The sequence below is a fragment of the Pterocles gutturalis genome, unplaced genomic scaffold (assembly GCF_000699245.1).
Source record: "Pterocles gutturalis isolate BGI_N339 unplaced genomic scaffold, ASM69924v1 scaffold6384, whole genome shotgun sequence".
Classification (NCBI taxonomy): Eukaryota; Metazoa; Chordata; class Aves; order Pterocliformes; family Pteroclidae; genus Pterocles; species Pterocles gutturalis.
The window spans coordinates 1,638-19,139 of NW_010130490.1; the positions used below are offsets into that span (position 1 = coordinate 1,638).

The 17,502-nt window shown below is 43.4% G+C and overlaps 1 protein-coding gene across 1 annotated transcript; it reads right to left on the reverse strand.

The window, feature by feature from the left end:
• Window positions 1–11,362: 11,362 nt before the first annotated feature.
• TSPAN9 (tetraspanin 9) lies at window positions 11,363–17,059 on the reverse strand. The gene is made up of 6 exons (XM_010080231.1): window positions 16,820–17,059; window positions 15,062–15,136; window positions 13,396–13,497; window positions 12,683–12,814; window positions 12,479–12,562; window positions 11,363–11,754 (listed from the first exon to the last, which is right to left on the reverse strand). Exons 1-6 carry the CDS (start codon window positions 16,880–16,882, stop codon window positions 11,683–11,685), a joined length of 528 nt encoding a protein of 175 aa, XP_010078533.1. The 5' UTR covers window positions 16,883–17,059; the 3' UTR covers window positions 11,363–11,682.
• Window positions 17,060–17,502: the final 443 nt, after the last annotated feature.

The following is a 17,502-nucleotide window of genomic DNA, read 5'->3' on the forward strand; positions in this document are numbered from 1 at the left end:
ATTTTAGGGGCAAGAAGTATTTTTTTCCTTTTGTCCAGACAGAATTTCCCATGTTGCAACTTGTGCACTTTGCCTCTTGTCCTTTCACTGTAACCCTATGAGGTGAGCTCCCTCAGTCTTCCTTCTGATGCCTTTACCTGGATAGGGAAATAGCAGACACAGTGTCTCCAAGCTGCTAAAAATCATCTGAAGAAATGAGAAATTACAGTCAGTACCCTAACAGAATGCCTCTTTAATTGGCTCAGTGGGGATATTAAAAGAGGATTCAGGCTGGAATGTACCTTGTTTATATAGCTCAATGTCCTGCCTAAAGCAGGGTCAGCTATGAGATCAGGTCATTTTATTCAGGGCTCTATCCAGTCAGGTCTTGAAACATACAAGGATACAGACCGCACAGTGCTCTGACCAACCTCTTCCAATGCTTGATGTTTGACTGTTGTCATGGTGAAGTTTTCCCTATATCCATTTGATACCTCTTATTACAGCTAAAGCCTTTTGTCTCTTGTCCTGCCACCATGCACCACTGTGAAGAGCCTGGCCTTGTCTTCTTGATAACCTCTGTAGATATTGGAAGATTGCAGTTAACTCCTCCCATCCCAGCCTTCTCTTCTCCAGGCTAAACAAGTCCAGGTCCATCTGTTTCTTCTCACAGGGCAAGTGCTCCAGCCTCCTGACTGTCTTGGTGGTCCTCTGATGAACTTGCTTCAGTTGATCAGTGCCTTTCTTGTACTGATGGGCGCAAAACTGGACGCAGTATTCCAGATGGAGTTTAACAAGTGTTAGCAATCCTTTGCTTTGAACCTACTGCGTAGGGCCCTGCCATTTTACAGCCAAAGATGCAGTTGGCCAACTTTGACACAAGGGCACGCTGCTGTCTCACATCCATCTTTCTGTTCACCAGGGTCCTGACTCGACTCTTAAGACTAGCTGCTCACAAGCTAGTAATTTCCTAACCTGTATTGTTGCCAGGGGTTATTCCTTCCCAGGTGTAAAACTTTGCTTTTGTTCTTATTCAGTTTCATAAGGTTCCTCTGAACCCTTTCCTCCAGTTTGTCTATGTCCCCCTAAATACCTGATCTCTGCTTTTGGATGTATCAACTAAGACAAGACAAGGAAGGTAAACTGCCATTATGCATTATTGTAGAGAGGAAAAGTGGGTGATTCTTTGGTATTTGACATTTCATGGTAGATTTTTAAATAATCAGTGTAACGATGCATTCACGCAATTGATGATAATGTAAATTATAATGAAATATAATTCTGCTGGCATTAACTGAGAGTAAGCAGAAAACAAACAGAACAACCAAAGAAGGAATAAAATATAAAAATTCTGTGCCAAAAAACCGTAACAATATAATGACTATGCCATGAAAAGAAAAAAAGATTGACAGTGCTTTGCCACTTTGTGGAAAACTTTAAAGATTTTGTGGTGGGCATGTATATTGCAGCATACAGGAAATACTAGGATGCCATGTGAAGCCTGTGGTATCCACAAACTTGTACACGCACAAATACAGTTGCCCAGAGGCAAGAGAAGAGAATGAGGAAATATTCTCCTTATTACAGAACATCATGGCTGGAGGCAATGGCTGTCCACCTCAAATATGGCATTGGTTCTGAGATGTGGAGGAACCTGTAGAAGCAATCATTATACCTCTACATAATCTTGATTCAAGGAGCTGTTAGATGTGATCTTTCTTAATCTGACTCTTCTGCATCCTTTTTTTTTTCTAGAAGAGACCCTTCTAGTTCTGTTCCTGGTGTACTTTCCCCAGTTTGGCCTATCCCTATTCTGCAATATCTCTGAAATTGAAAGGGTCTGGGAACATCTCAGTTATTTGACACTTTTTTTTTGTGATACTGACTGAAAGCCATGGTCCCTGACAGTACCTGTTCTACCACTTAATCATGGAGAACACAGCCCACAGCCAAGAGTTTTCTTTGTCTGTCTTCATTTTTTTTTCATATCCCTAGGTATCCTTTTTTTTTCCTAGTTGCCTCATTCTAATACCCAATACCTCACCATTACTTGGTTGCTTTAAATTGTCAGTTGCTTTTTTGTCTCCTTTTATGCCTAGACTGAGCACCAGCATCTCACCCTGTCTTCTCTTTTGGAGGGAGGAGCAGTCCAGGAAGTTCCCAAATCTTCAGCTGGCATTAAGAGAACTTAAATGCAAATAGATGCACTTGTAGCAGCAGCAGAAAGGTAGAGATCTGGAAGGATTTTGTTTGTTTGTTTTTCTCTAGAGAAGGATGGAGCAGAGCCCAGGGGAACCAGAACTCTTCGATACCTGCACTAATTTTGGACTTCTATCTTTTCTAGTCTAACAAAGCAAGGTATAACTAACTGCAGCATTGCATAATGACATTAAGGCCTGAGACAAGTCTGCTAGAAGCTGCACAGTTTCTCAAGTATGACACAAGCAGCTGAATGGGGCTGGTTCTCACTGGCCCTGCAGTGCTGCTCCCTGTGCCTTGTTTTAATCACTAAACTTCACTCATCACCCTACTTCCCTTACAGTGTGTGTACTATGCATTGTCCTTCTGTGCTCCAATATATGTGTCATGCCTGCACTGGACTCCATCAACCTGAGATTTCAATTTAATGGTTAGTCCTATACACAGAGAACAAGAGACTTTCCTATAGCCTGATGCACTCCTCTCCTACCGTTCATTGGAACTTAGAAAAGGATGCAGGGATTACTTGCAACCTTGTTCAATGACTGGAGATGGCACACCTCCTAGTGAATAACACTAGTGTAGGAAATGGCTTCTCTGTGCAGCCTCTCTGTCTTTGCTCTCTGTGCTGTGCTAAGATTATCTCTGAGGAGAGAAAAGGATTTGTGAAACACTTTTTTTGCCCAGTTACATTGGGCAGCAGAAGCAACTGATAGTAGTTTCTTCTATGTCTGAGGAATGTAGTGAGCATGATTGAGATGCTCAGGCAAAATCCCACACTGCAAACTGTGGGGTTGGTAGCCTCTGGTTGTCTGGGAAGTCTGGAGAGGATAGTCATCCATAAGAAGAAGAGGCAAAATTGCATCCCACATCTCTGTGTATCCTCATGGTGTCTCTGTTCCCCAGCACTCAACTGGCATACAAGAATGTATGGGGTCTGGCTGGGATAGAGTTAATTTTGTTTGTAGCAGCCTGTATGGTGCTGTGCTTTGGATTCATGATTAAAACAGTTTTGATAACACATCTGTGTTTTGGCTGTTGCTGAACAGCACTTGCACAGCATCAAGACTTTTGTCTTTTTCCCACTGAGCCCCCCACCAGCAAGTAGGTTGGGGGTATGCAAGAATTTAGGAGGAGACAAGCAGGACAGCTGACCCAAACTGAGCAAAGGGATATTGTATGCCATATAACATCATGCTCAAGTAAGACAAACTGAGGGGAGAGGGATTTTGGGAAGGTAGCCATTGCTCAGAGACTGGCTGGGCATCCGTCTGCTGTCTGCTTGTGGAAGGTGGTGAGTGATTGCCTTTGCATCACTCCCTCCTCCCCTCTTCCTTCACTTACTAAACTATCTTTATCTCAGCCCATGAGTTCTCTCACTCCTGCTCTCCCCATCCTGCTGGGGTTGTTGGGGGGGGAGAAGTCAGTGAGATACTGTGTGGTACTTAGCTGCCACAAAATGAGAAAAGAAAACCTCCAGAGTCTCTTTGCTGTACACACAGTTGGGTTTTCACACAGCTAGAGCATGTTACCATACTCAAATGTGTGCACATGCGTGCATTCCAGCATCTGGTCTAATCCACTCAGTGCATCACCCCACTGTTTACTCCAGGGCAACACTGGTGCCATGGGATGTCCACTGGTCCCATGTCAAGGGATGAATCATAGCCACGCAAATTTGAACTACACCTGAACCTGAACCACCTGGTTGGAGACTTCCTTCTACTGGGTACAGAGGCACCCATCTACTGATCTTACTTGCTACCTCACGTCATCTGTTGCTTGCACAGAGATTGGATGGGGCTCTTGCAGAGAGCACTAAGGCTTGTCTGGACTTTGGCCTGTTACCCCTGACATGCCCAGCCATGTGTGCACCAGTGACACTGTCAAGGGAGACCTCAACAAACCAGGAGTGGCTACAGGGCAGTGGAGCCCAGGTGCTGTTCTCCTTGGTCCTGCCACTGAAGAGGAAAGGCTTGGGTAGGAGGGCACCCAACCTATGGGTTAATACCTGACTGCACAGCCAGTGTTGCAGACAGACTTTTGGCTTTTATGATCATGTGCCCCCCTTTGAGGAACAGGGAGTGCTAGGGAGATGCAGGATGCCACACAGGCCTGGGGCAAGAGCATGTTTTCCAAGAGGCTTTCCAGCCTAGATAAGAGGGTTCTAGCGTAAGTTTGTTAGGGGATGTTGACCAAAGCCTGAAGAGAAGGGGAGGCACAGGGAACAGGAAGGAAGTGCCTGGTGAAATGGGTGCACACACTTTTGTTGGAGAGCTGCAAGGGGGGCAAACCAGGAGCCGGGGTTGGCCACAGCACAGGTAATGCTCTCAGTGGCCAAGGCACACTCCCACAGCACTCCTGCTGACTCGGGAGCGCAGGAGGGCAGAGCAGGTGTGCTAACAACAGGGTTCACTGACTTTCCCAGACAAGGTAATTAATTGGGTTATGATCCATCCAGAGTCCAGTCAGGAGAAGAAGGAGATGGGGTCAGCGTGTCAGGGCCCAGAGGACATCACTCTTCCAGGAGTTTAGTTGGCCAAGTTAGAGTTTAGGTGTCTGAGTCCAAGTCCAGCTGCTTTGCTAATAAGAGCTGTTGGTGGGAAGAAGGCTAGGAGTGAGCGCTTGCCCCTCCTTCCTTTCCCTTGCCGTGAGCTCCTGCCTGTGCTACATTGCAGCTGTGTAGCAGCTCTGTCTGTGGCTGATCTTGTACCTGCACAATGTGGACTTTGACCCAGACTCCCCAGCTTCCTGGCTGACTTTGGATCTGCCTCATCACTATGGACTTGCTGGGGGATCACGGGGCTGCATGTGACCCACTGTCTTTGGCCCTCATCCTGACCTGGACTTGCAATTCTGCATTCCAGCTCCTTCTTAGTGAGGCCACTGCTTGTGCCTGCCTTATTATTGTGTTCCACTCCTGACTATCCTTCCATGGTGGAGCAGCTAGCCCTCACTGCTATCTGACACAGAGGCCCGACTGCCAACAAGGCTGCAATGCAGGTCCAAAGTCCACCCAGATGTGAGACATGTAGCAAGATTACAGCCCTGGACTTGAGGAAGGCAGGCTTTGGCTTGCTGAGGGAATCCGAGAGGCAGAAGTTGCCCTGGAGGGCAAAGGAATCCAGAAGAGCTGGTCAAACTTCAAGCACAACCTCTGGAGGAATAGCCATTGCCTGAGTGTGGTGGAGTGGAATGTGGAAGCCTAAAGCTCAGCTGGAGTTGAAACTATGAGGAATGTGTAAAGAAACATGAAGCACTTCTATGAATACACTGGCAATAGAAGGGAGACTAAGGAAAAGTGGACCCTCTGCCAAATGGGGCAAGGGACCTAGTGACAAAGGTCACACGTGGTGCCTTCCTTGCCTTGGCATTTACTTGTGCAATGTCTGCTCTTAGGCCTCAGGTACCTGAGCTTAGTGGTAAAATCTGGCAATGATGTGGCATATTATCCACAGTAGAACAAAACTATGTTGGGGACCAAAAGGCAAGCTGGACATACACAAGTCCATGGGTCAACCTGACACAGGGCCAAAGCTACTAAGTGAGCTGACCAAAGTCACTGCAAAGCTGCTCTCATCTTTGAGAGGTCATAGTGAACAGGGGAGGTTCCTGATGATTTGAAGAGACATATGGCACACACTGCCCCTCTCCAGCCATCTCCCTGAAAGGCAAGAAAGAGCTCCTAGAGAACTACAGGCTCACCAGCCTAATCTCCACTCCCAGCAAGACCATAGAGGACATACCCACAAAAACTACTTCCAGTTGCATGAAGGACAACTGGGAAAAGACCAAGGGCAAATTATGCCCAAACACCCCGAGAGCTTTCTACAGTGAGACAACTATTCACTTGAATGAGTGGAGAGCAGTGGGTGTTGTTCACCTGGGCTTAAGCAAGCTCTTTGTCACAGTTTCCCATAGTAACCTTGTAGCCAAATCGTTGAGGTATGGTTTGGATAAGTGGAAGACAAGGTGAGTGAATAACTGGCTTGACTACTCAGCTTAAAGGGTTGTGATCAGCTGTTCAAATTAACTGTCAGAGAGCTGACTATTTGCGTTTCTTGGGGTTTGATACTGGGTCCAATACTGTTTAATGCCTTTTTTTTTTTTTTTAAAGACCGCAGGTGAAGAAATATGGTCATGCCCTGCCACAGGCTCCTTGTGCTCTCCTCCCAACCCATCTCAAACTCCTCCTCATCAGTCTCTCTCACTCAGAGAGCTACTCTGCATGTTTTCAGAGGCTGTTTGAGGCTATCTGCTTGTTTCTTCACTGCCCCAAGAATATTTTGCATGCAGTGGGGTTCTTCTAGTCTTCTACTTTCATGGCCCTCCAGTGGTACCATGAGTTCTCCTTGGATACTTTTAACATCTCTGCTTCTTTCTTGGTCTCTGTGAGGCTGCTCTCTGACGCTAATCTTTGTTATCCTTCACATCTGCAGGCTTTATGCTATTTTCTTACCTTCGCTGAGACTACTCTCTCTTCCCTGAGGTTCTTTCAGGCTCTCTTCTTGTCTCTCAGGTTCTGGAAGGCTTCTCTGTTCTCTGGGACTCTCCCAACCTCTCCACTTCCCTAGCCTCTCCAAAGCTGCTATGGCCGCCTTTCAGGGTTTCAGTCTGTTCCTCCCTCTCACTGAGGTGGCTTTTGAGCAATTCCAGTATTTCTGCTGTTCTCCCCAACCCACCCAGTTAAACTGGGTTTTCTGGTGCTATTTCAGTCTCTCTCTTCAAGGTTCACAGCATCTCAGTGGGTACTTTTCTTTCTCCTGTGACTTTTTTAGCCTCCCTGCTTGTTTCTTCCCTTCTCCAAGGCTATTCTCTGTTGCTTTTCTAGCCTCTTTCTTAGCAGCTGCAGGCATACTCTCCTAGTGCTCTTTCAGAATCTCTGCTACTTTCTTGTTATTGTCAAGGTCTGCCGTGTGTTCACCATGGTTCTTTCAGGCTTTCTACTAGTTTCTTAGCCTCTTTGAGGCTACTTGGTGTTCTCTCGAGTCTTTTACAGATTTTGGCTCATTTTCCCTTCTTTGATGATATTCTTTAGGGCACTTTGAAGCTTTCTGCCTTTTTTTTTTTTTTTTTTTTTTGTCTTCTCTCTCAGAGGCCGTCCTTGGTACTACTGGGTAGTGTGGAGGTCCTCTAATATCACTGATAATTTCTTGTTATTGCTGAGCCTGTTTGGTATTCTCTGCCTTGGCCTCTTTGACACTGCTACATTTTGTTTCCTTGGACAGTTACAGGCTTTCTTCCCTTCATTTAGGCTACTTTATGTTCTCTGAATCTCTTTCAGACTCTCTGTTGTTTGCTGGTTTCTGCTTGGCTCCATTGTTTCATCTTGGGATCTTTCAGACCATCTTCTACTTTCCTGGCATTTGGAGGGCTATTCTGTGATCTTTCTCTATTTCATTGTTTAATCAATTTTCATGGTTTCTCTGAGACTTCTCAGTGTCCTCTGGATGTCTTTCAAGCTCTCCAATACTTTGTACCCTCTTCAACTAGTCTATAGTCTCTGGGACACTTGCAAACTGCTTCCTATATTACCAGGCTCTCAAAAGCAATTTGCTGTTCTTCGAGGATCTTTCAGACCTATTACTGTTTATTATTATTGTTTTGAAGGAGGATGAGAGAGGACAGAGGGTTATATTTTCAGAGATGCAACAGCTTCAAGAGCTCTGGACTTAAACTGCAGTGGAGTTGCAATACATCTTTGCAAGTCACCTTTTGGAATTTTTTTTGTCCCCTTCTGTTTTTGGTGGTAGTTGGGGTTAGGAGAGAAATGAGCTCAAAGAGGCACCTTTTAAAAATCTTTTATTTTTACATCATCCTAGTAAAAATCTTTTATGTAAAGGTGGAAGTAGGTATGGCATAGAAGAAACACCGGTGCAAAAATCAGCTGGTGGGAATGGCATGTTCTTTCTTAGTGTCTACTATCTACTGCATCATAGATGGCTAGTCCATAGGCAAACACCTCCAGGTTTCCCTATGCCAGCTACAGGATGAGGCTGCTCAACTGGAAGAAGTTACATCAGAATTATATGTGTGCTATTCTATGCTGTCCCCAAGAACCATCTGCTGGGACAACGCCCTTTTCCTCCTTGCCTTTTCTATGCCTGACCAATACACTGCCCAAGAAAGACCATGTTCGGCTGCCCTCTGCTTGCACCCTTCCTGTGTGTGACTTTGTATTTTGTGCATACAAATGGGGCGGGTGGACACAGGATAGGAGAGTTGGCCTAACCATGACCATAGTCCAGAAACTCAATGCATGCCATATACAAGGCATCTTCTGTCATCTTGGAGACATTTATGCCATTGTTTTCATCATCTCACATGCTACTTAGCTATGGGCACTTATTTTGAGCACCCTTCACCTGGGCTTTCTATAACTAACAGCAGCCTTGGTACCACCAGGAGGGTTCACTGCTATCACTTCAACAGCTTTCAGGTAAAGGTTCTTCAAGTAGTTCTCCTATTATCTCTGCTTAAGTTCTGCTGCAGCTTCCAAGCATGAAGCACAGTGAAACAGCAGGTACTCTACAGTGTGAAGGAACACTCAGAGAAACAGCACTTTCACACTCTTGAACTGTGCTTTCATGAATCAGAGATACAAAGAGGTATGCATTTATACAAATCAATATTTGTGTATATTAAATATACTTTTACTCAGTATCAGCTTTTATTTAAAAACATGCTAAAAACGTATAGTTAAATAATCAGAGTGACATTTGGGGAAAAAGAGACAGCCACCTACCAGCATAAGCAAAAAAAGTGCATACATAAATGAGCCAAAGCTCCCTTTGACCAGTTTCAGAATCTATGCTGCTAGGTTGTGAAATGGAATGAAGCATTCTAGAAAAATAAGTTTAGATGGAAGGCCAAGTAACTGAGTTTGCAACTACAAATTTAATCTCTGAGTTACTCATAAACATTTTTTATTTCCTTATTACTTTCACTAATATAGCTTACCATTTTTTGTACAAAAACTGACTGCAGATTCAAATTTAAGACGCAGCAAATACCACTGTGTGATCCAAAAGGACAGAGATGATCATCCTGCTCAGTCTTGCACCCTGCTCATTTTGAATGCCAGAGAAAGCTAGATAAAGCTAAGCACCTCTGCCCAAAGGGAGAATGCAGTGGAGCTGTCAGATGAAAATTGTCCTGTCTTTTCCTGCAAAAATGGGAACACATCTTAGCAACTTTGGATACAGTCTTATGTGTAGCAGCAAGAACACTGGGCATCAGAGCCCCTTCTTCTTCCAACATGGAACATCCATCTCCAGTGGGCTCAGATGCTACTGGTCCCAATGTTTGTTCGAAACGGAAGTAAAATTGTATTCAGTTTCTGTGCTTTCCCTCTGCTTTTCCCTTGCCTCTTTCAAAGGCAATCCAAGCGAAATAGCTGAACCCAGATGGCATTGTCTGCTTCAGTGGGAAACAAGAGCCCTGTGAAACTTTGGGCATGGTGCTCATATGGGCAACGGCCATGCTCTAAGAATAGTAACCTCCTTCTTCACTGCAACACCTAAATTCATCTCTATCTCCCACACATTCCCACTCCTTCCTGTCACACTGACTTCATAGGAACTCAAAAAAAGTGACACAGAGGCCACACAAAACACTATTGCTTCCAGATGTACAGATGCAGGCAGGATCTACTGGAAAGATAGACAGGGGACTAAAAACTCCCAGATATGAAGTGACTCAACAGCTATTTCAGCCCACAAGGAAAAAACAGTCTGAATGATACAATGAAAATTATATCTTTTAATAAGAGTTTAAAGTATAAATATTCAGACTGGACACAAAGAGAAACTTGTTTATCAGAGAAGTAGTTTGACATGGCATGGCTCTGAAAGGCACAAAATCTCCATGCTCAGCAGTTCCTGAAACTGAGACAAATAACGTCACAGTAAACCCCATCTCACATAGATGACATTTTGAGAGTTTTGAGAGTAACATTGGATGAGGTAATCTCTGAAGGTCACTTCTGACTGCTGCTAGTATAAAAAGCAGTGTTTCTTTCAGAGCTGAGTCGAGCCCTGACTGGAGTTAAATCAGAACATCCTCTACTATCTAAGCTTTTCCTTCTTTCATAAAATAGCAAAAAGCTGGAACAAAGGGTAAATGGGAGCTGCTTGGAATGAAGCAGCATTCAAACTAGAGAAATATATGTTCAAGTTTTCTAACAGGAATGTTGGTAAAAATACGCACTGCAGTGAACTCTGAACTACCCCATTGGATAGACTCAGCAATCTGTCAGCAAGAACCAATTCTAAACTGAAGGTGTGACAACACGTGCTGTCTCTGAATGCTGTTTTGGAAATTGTCTCTTTCCTCCATCATCTGGTCACCTTTAATCAAACCACCTTTTCCAGCTCAGGGAGACAGCTGGCATCTGCCTGAGGAACCCCTTTCAATGAAGTGTGTGGCATCACAATGTTGCCATCAAATTCCCATCCCCTTCCCTCATATCCAGTAGCATGCCATGCCTTGGGCAGACTTTGAAACAGACAACACAACCTGTGAAGTCTGCTGACAACTGGCCAGTAGGTCGGACTGCAATCTCTCTCCTTCATGCCAGGGAGCAATAACTTGCTTACTCAGTACTTTCAGCTTTCAAAGTAGCATGATAACAAAGCAGCCAGACACCACTTTGAGTGAGTAAAGGAATTGGAACTTTGCCTCACAGGAGCAGGAAGCTCACCATCTGGTCCAATGGGAAGGCATTGCATTCTATCTGAGGAAAGAGCCGTTGATTTGAAAGGAAACACTTTTGTTACAGTAAGGGCATCAAGGCCCTGACAAAGGTAGACAATGCCTCCCCATGGATTTGAGAAAAGTTTTGTCTTTATTTGCCTGCACCAACTATCAACTTTGAAAAACATGTCCTCAGGAGATCTCACAGTGGTTGCCAAATTAATGTACAATAAATGTGTAAAATAAAAAACAGTAAGAAGTTATAAGTCAGGCAACTAAATTCTAAGCTATATCCACCAAAATCATCATCATTATCATAATAAAAAAGTATACACCATAAGGTACAAGAAGCTGCAAAGCAGAGCAGCTCCAGTTCCTAGGACTCTCAATTACAGTGGCTTTTCTGAGTCTTCCAATAAATTGGATGTGAGGCTTGAAAACTTAATGGAAGACTTTGAAGAATTCTCTCTTGAAGTTGAGCACACATAATTTTTTGCACATATAGCATGGATTAGTAGAGCAAAACATCTTAAGAAACATTCTTACACTAGATTTATGTTTTTTGTGTAGAAAATCCATTTGTTTGGGGGGGTTCCCCCCTCTTTGGCAAATAAACGGCAAATGTGAAACAGACAAAAATAATTAGTCAAATAACAAGTTGTGATAATAAGTGGACAAATAACAACAAAGTAGATCACTCAATGGGACGGATTCCCTCAGCAGGGCTAGGCTTGATACTCTCTGTGGTCATTCCTTTTGTTCATTTTTATGATGATACAGAAGGGTTGATGTGATAATGTTTCAGAGGCTTTAGGCATCGTATTTTTTGCCAGTCCTGTGAATCTGCTGGAAGAGTGTCATGGAGAAGGCCATGCCAAGAATCTGAAGGAAAACAAACAATAAGGGCTTCAGTACAGGGAAGCTGCCAAAACTGCACTGCTGATTTGCGTTCATGGTCCACCTGTAGTTTTAAAAGTCATTCTACACTAGCCATATTTATCAAGCTTCAACACTCATCAGGAAAATTGGATGTATGTTGTTCAGGCACACAGTGATGTCCAGAGATGTATCTGTCAGAGCACAGATGGAAGCACAAAGCTCTCAGGGCTCTTTGTCATACGTGCAACAGTTTTTCAGAATCAATACATAGAAGTCACTCTTCCTTTTCATCCAACAACTTGTGCTTGTTTAGCCAGATAGCTGTGACCGAGAACATCATATTCAGGTATTCTCCCCCAAAAGTAGAGCAGTGATACAGAAACCCCAAAACTTTAAAAGATTATGATAATTCTGCATATCTTTTTAAAAACATGTTAACTTATTCAGTTCAGAGGCCATGATTTGACTCATTTTGGCAACTTCTAGATCTTGCTTCCAAAATTTAAAAAACCAGTTTAAAAACCCCCACTGTAGCATGTCTTCTTTGTGGGACTGACTACTGACCTGATTCCTGAGTAGATGGCCTTAACTGAACGCATAAAACAAATGTGACATTTTTGAAATAATGATCAAACTCAAAGCACTCGAGCATCACTTTTCACACAGCAGAATCAAGAATGCTGACAGCAAATCAAAGCCATGTTGACAAACATCATACCAGTATTACCTGCATTATGAGGATGCACATCCCAATCGAACCAAGGACATGTTTATTCTCATCAAACCAGGTCATAACCCTCTCATAACATCCCTGAAATGATGAAAGATGAAAATTGAAACCCCAAGGTCCCATTTTCTTTCACATGCATTCCCTCTATTTTTTTCCTTCCCATCCCTTGCAGAGTCTTGACCTGAGCAAAGCAAGTCTTACTGTTTTCCACACTAATTCGGTGGAGTTCCGTCCACAGTCTTGGGAGTTTTCCGTACAACATCGGTCTGGGACAGTGTTTTCTCCCAGCACTGGGTACCAGTCTGTAAAGTCATTCACACCACAGCATTTCATCTATGGAAAAAGGAACGGATTAATAAATTAACTTAGCTAGCACAATCTGTGAATCATGCACCACCATGAACTTTTACTTCTGCTAAACCACTGTATATTTTCAAAAGGGCTGCAACAACAATTTTGTATTTTTAACCTGCTTTGTGCTCAGTGATCACTAAAAGCAAATACTTAACAGCATTTAAAAAAAACCCCAAAGAAAATAAATGGTCCCATGCCCAAGGTATGTTAGTCTTCTCGTCAGAGACATGAGCCCAAACACCGCAATCTGCCCACAACTGCTAAATGGCAAAAGCCTAGCTGCCAAGCTGCAGTTCTACCTGTGCAGGTTTTTCTGCTTCTTCTCTGTTTCAGATTATCTCTGTGCCTGTGATAGGCACAAGGAGTCTCAGAGAGAAGTAAGCTTCTTTCACCTTACAGAGTACACTTTGAACCCAAATTTCACAGTACTGCCTGGATGTTCAAGAGTGCAAAATCAGAAACCAAAGCCTGCATTAGCCGTTGTTTAGACTTGGCATGGATGCCACAGTTAACAGACTGCAGCAGTCTTTATGGCCAAATTGATTGAGAAAATACATTACCTCTGCTTGAATGATATTCCATGCATTTTTCAGTCCAACATTGTTTTCTGAATTGTATAGCTTCATACCTTCCTTCAAATCCTTCTTTGCACTCTCACTGACCTGCACCATGTAACAAATACCAAAAGTCAATACACTGCTGTTTAAGGGAAAGGGCCAAATGGTACAAACTGAATGGATCTCTCTTACCTTCTCTCACCACAAACTTAACATGGGTAGAAAAGCTCCATCATAGCTTCAAGACTCTCACAAGTCAGTGAGACCTTTCAGCACCTGCCGAGACCTACTCTCTCCCTCCAATTGCAAAATACTGGATTAATTCTCATGAGACAGGATACCAAACAGCTTCCCCTATACTAAGAGTCCATCATACAGTCGTGATCCGATTCAAACTAACTGAAGACTGATCAGCAGAAATCTGCTGAGCTTACTTTAACTTTGCCAGAGACAGCTATTGGCAATACCCCACAGCAACCTCTCCTGCCTGTAAACTATGGTGTACTTTAATTTGCTAATATCATAAAACCAGAGTCCCAGCCTCCCAATCTTAACATAGTTATCCTGTACACAGGGTCAGGCAGGCTACAATAAATGGCCAATCCAAAATAAATTGAAAACCAGCATTATTATTGTTCTCCTTGGGGACAGGATTTATGATTTTCAAATGTGCTCTTCTTCCTTTAAAGGAGAAAGTTGGAATGCTTAATGAGAGATCTGAGATGTCCCATTTCTTGCATAAATTGCAGACCGAGCCTGGTGTCTTGCATGAAGGTAGGAACATACCTTGGCTCTGACAGCCATGAGCTGGCAGCAGAGAAAGGATTAACCTATGGGTCTTGGCCTAAAGGACAACTATATTATATGTTTCATCCCTCTTTGACATCCCATTCAAAATCAGAAGTTCACCCCAGGTCCCTGAAAGTGCAGGCATCATAGTGACAACCTGGGAGGAGATACAAATTTGGCAGGACTTAAGTTTTAAAATCAGTCTGGACACACTCATACTGTAAGGCTCTGTACTGTGTTTAGCAGAGTTCTCCAGCTCCCCAAAGATTTTTTCAGTCTTCCCTATCTAGCACGCTAGCCAGTTGTGCCTACTTCACTTAGTCTCTACTAGATAGTAGATTCCTACAGATGGGCTTTATGAGAAGCTGCCTCTTGATCTACTCCGCACCCTTGTGAAACTTTCTGGGACTGCCCAATCAAGTGAGTCAGCTGGTGGCATCTGGAATAACCTGTGAATAAACCAGGCCTGTCTCCTCCAGTCCTGTTCAAGGGTTGCGCCCTAAGAAGCTGACCAGGTCCTAAGTAGGACCTCCCACAATCCAGGTCCAGAAGATGATTGGCTTCTTGCAGACACATCAAACAGCTATGCTGAGGGCTACCTTAGCTTTTAGGAGAAGACTAAAAGGGATGCCCTGGACCATGGTTTTATGTCAGGGAGGAAACTGTAAAGCTCAGCGGGTTCTTCTCTCCTGTTTGCCCTCCTCATCACTTCCTCCTCCCCCTGCAGAAGCAGTTTACAGAAAACAGACAAGATCTCAAGGTTAAACCTTCACCAAAGTGAAGAGCAAGGAGAACCCACATACCACCATTGAACAAAAGCAAACTGAACCTGGTTTAAAAGCTAGTACAGATAATTAAGGTATATGGCATATTTGCTTACCTTGTCCATATAAACAAAGAACAAAATGAGTAATATCAGCTCTGCCAGGAGAATTATCAGCAAAACGATGAAAAACTAGAACAAACAAAAAACAGACAGTGTATACACACTTGCCAACTAGAGAGCAAACCTGGGGCTGCTAGAAACTCTGAAGACTATAGGTCTTGTCCTCTAAACCTTTCCTCTACTGCCAAAAACATGCAAGTTTGATTTCAAACTATTCAGGCTCTTGATACTATATTGCCATTAAAGCTCCAGTAGGTCTCACCATCATGAGGAGGCTAACTGTCTAGCTTTCTCTAAATCTTAGGTTTTGCCCTACTATCAGCTTGCAGGTTTCAGCAATGCTTTTGTCTTGCCTTTTTTTTTTTTTTTTTTTTTTTTTTTTGATTGCTGTCACAGCACACAGCCCTGGTAGTCTCTTTCCTTCAAACAGACTACAGAACAGATGCTAAAGTCATTACCACGAAGATCAATGGCGATGTGCCTCAGCCGTGATTCCCTAGCAGATGGGCTTTAACCACATCATCATTTCTATTTCCGACTCTCTGTAGCTGAAACCTGTCTCTCTGCAGGTGCATCCTAAGTATGAGCTCCAGTAGTTTCTCACTGCTTTTCATGCTCACTAGTTGCCTTTACGTACTAGTGGACTGCCACATAGGCATGGCATCCCCCACACAGACACTGGGGGGAGACGTAGTATGCAGTGAAGCAAGCTCTCCAATTGGAAACTCATGATAGTCATGATAGTATAAAAAGACTTTTGCAGAACCTTGTAAGAATATAAACACTTTTAAAAAATAAAATAAAATTCATCTGGTGTTGCAGTTTGTGTGGATGAATGACATAGACCTTATAACTATGCTCTGTTTGCTTTCCTAGCTGTACAACATAAAAACCCAAGCAGCAGACAGAAAAAAACAGGTGCACATTTGTCCTCCAGTTTAATTCTCTCAGGTGGTCTAAGGAATGCTGCCCGGCTGTTCCACAACACCATGTAAAGGAGACTTTTACACAAGGAAAACACACGTGCTCCTTAATGTCACAACACCTGTGACTGAAAAGCTGTGACAGAATTGAAAGCTTTCTACTTTGAAAGCCCTCCTCTCACCTTCTGCCACAATACCTCTCTCCTTGGGGTGGGGAGAAGAACGATAAAGCCTCCTGGGTTTATGCAAGAGGAGTGACCCACATTGTGTTTTCTGAGAGGGGTTCTCAACCTCTGTGCTTCAGCGCTGGACAAAGGCTGACAAGGATCAGATCATTACTTTTTTTTTTTTTTTTTGGTAAGGCCTGGCAGAGACCCTGACTTATTAACTTAAGGTCAGACGGTTTCCACCAACCTCTGACAAAGGCCTTAGATAAGGGCAAAGCATAAAATAGCCATGAGAGGCTTTGAGTGGCATCCAAAAGCAGCTGTGCTTAAGATTTTTCAGTCAATACTTCTAACAGACATTTCCAGAAGGGCTATCCAGGTTGACCCTACAGTTCATGTTTAACCATTCAGAGGTAACAGATATTAATTTGCTTTGCTATCTAATACTTTAGAGCACACAGTAACAAGGATACATTTGCTAACACACCAATGATATCACTGTGACCAAAGGTGTGGGATGTCATACTGGAAGCATACAGAACATTGAAAGCCAAAGGCAATGTTACAGTCACCCACAAGACTATTTTGCGCTGGTCATTTATATAAAATAATAACAAAGCAACAGTCACTAGTCTTAGTGAAAAGAAGTATAAATGTCTTACACTCAACAGGAGGCACTTGTTTTCCTTGATAGCACCTAGGCAGCCCAGAAAGCCGGTCACCATGATGACTGTGCCAATGGTAATGACTAGGTTGGCAGCTGAAAGCGACGGAAAGCTAGGAGAAAACGTGGCGAAGTTTCCTTGCGACACTGACAGCCAGATGCCCACACCCAGCAGCCCACAGCCACATAACTGCAAAGAGATAAACAAAAGAAAGGTTTCACCATTACAATAAACAGCACTGGCTCCTTCCCCGCCACTCTGAAAGGAAAGAATTTCTCAAGCAAATTCTCGGGTAACTGTGCTGCAGTAATGCTCTCACTGGTTTGGTGCTGAAACAAAGTGAAACTAAATGGTCTTGGTGGTGTCACCTACACTTACAAATCTATTCAAAAGCCACTGGATGGCAGAATTCTATTTTTAAAGTCACAGCACATGAAGCCAGGGCTACCCATTGATCTCCCAACAGGACAACCCAATGCAATTTTTTGGTAGGAAGATTAAAAACATTATTTGAAAGAATGCTCCACTGCACTTATTTCTGCAGTCATCTACAATGTCGCAGAGTATCCAGCCTCGTATTTCCACACCCTAGGGCAGGCAAGGAAGTCCTGGGGATAATTACAATCAATACTACAATTTCAATAAATATTTGTTATAAAATGCCCAGTTCCAGTAGCCAA

Coding starts and splice junctions, on each gene's coding strand:
- TSPAN9 (XM_010080231.1), bottom strand. CDS start 16,882: ATGGTGACCGGCTTTCTGGGCTGCCTAGGTGCTATCAAGGAAAACAAG. Junction 15,137..16,819: donor ACAAGTGCCTCCTGTTGAGT/GTAAGACATTTA, acceptor TGTTTGTTCTAG/TTTTTCATCGTTTTGCTGAT. Junction 12,563..12,682: donor CCGAATTAGTGTGGAAAACA/GTAAGACTTGCT, acceptor TCATCATTTCAG/GGATGTTATGAGAGGGTTAT.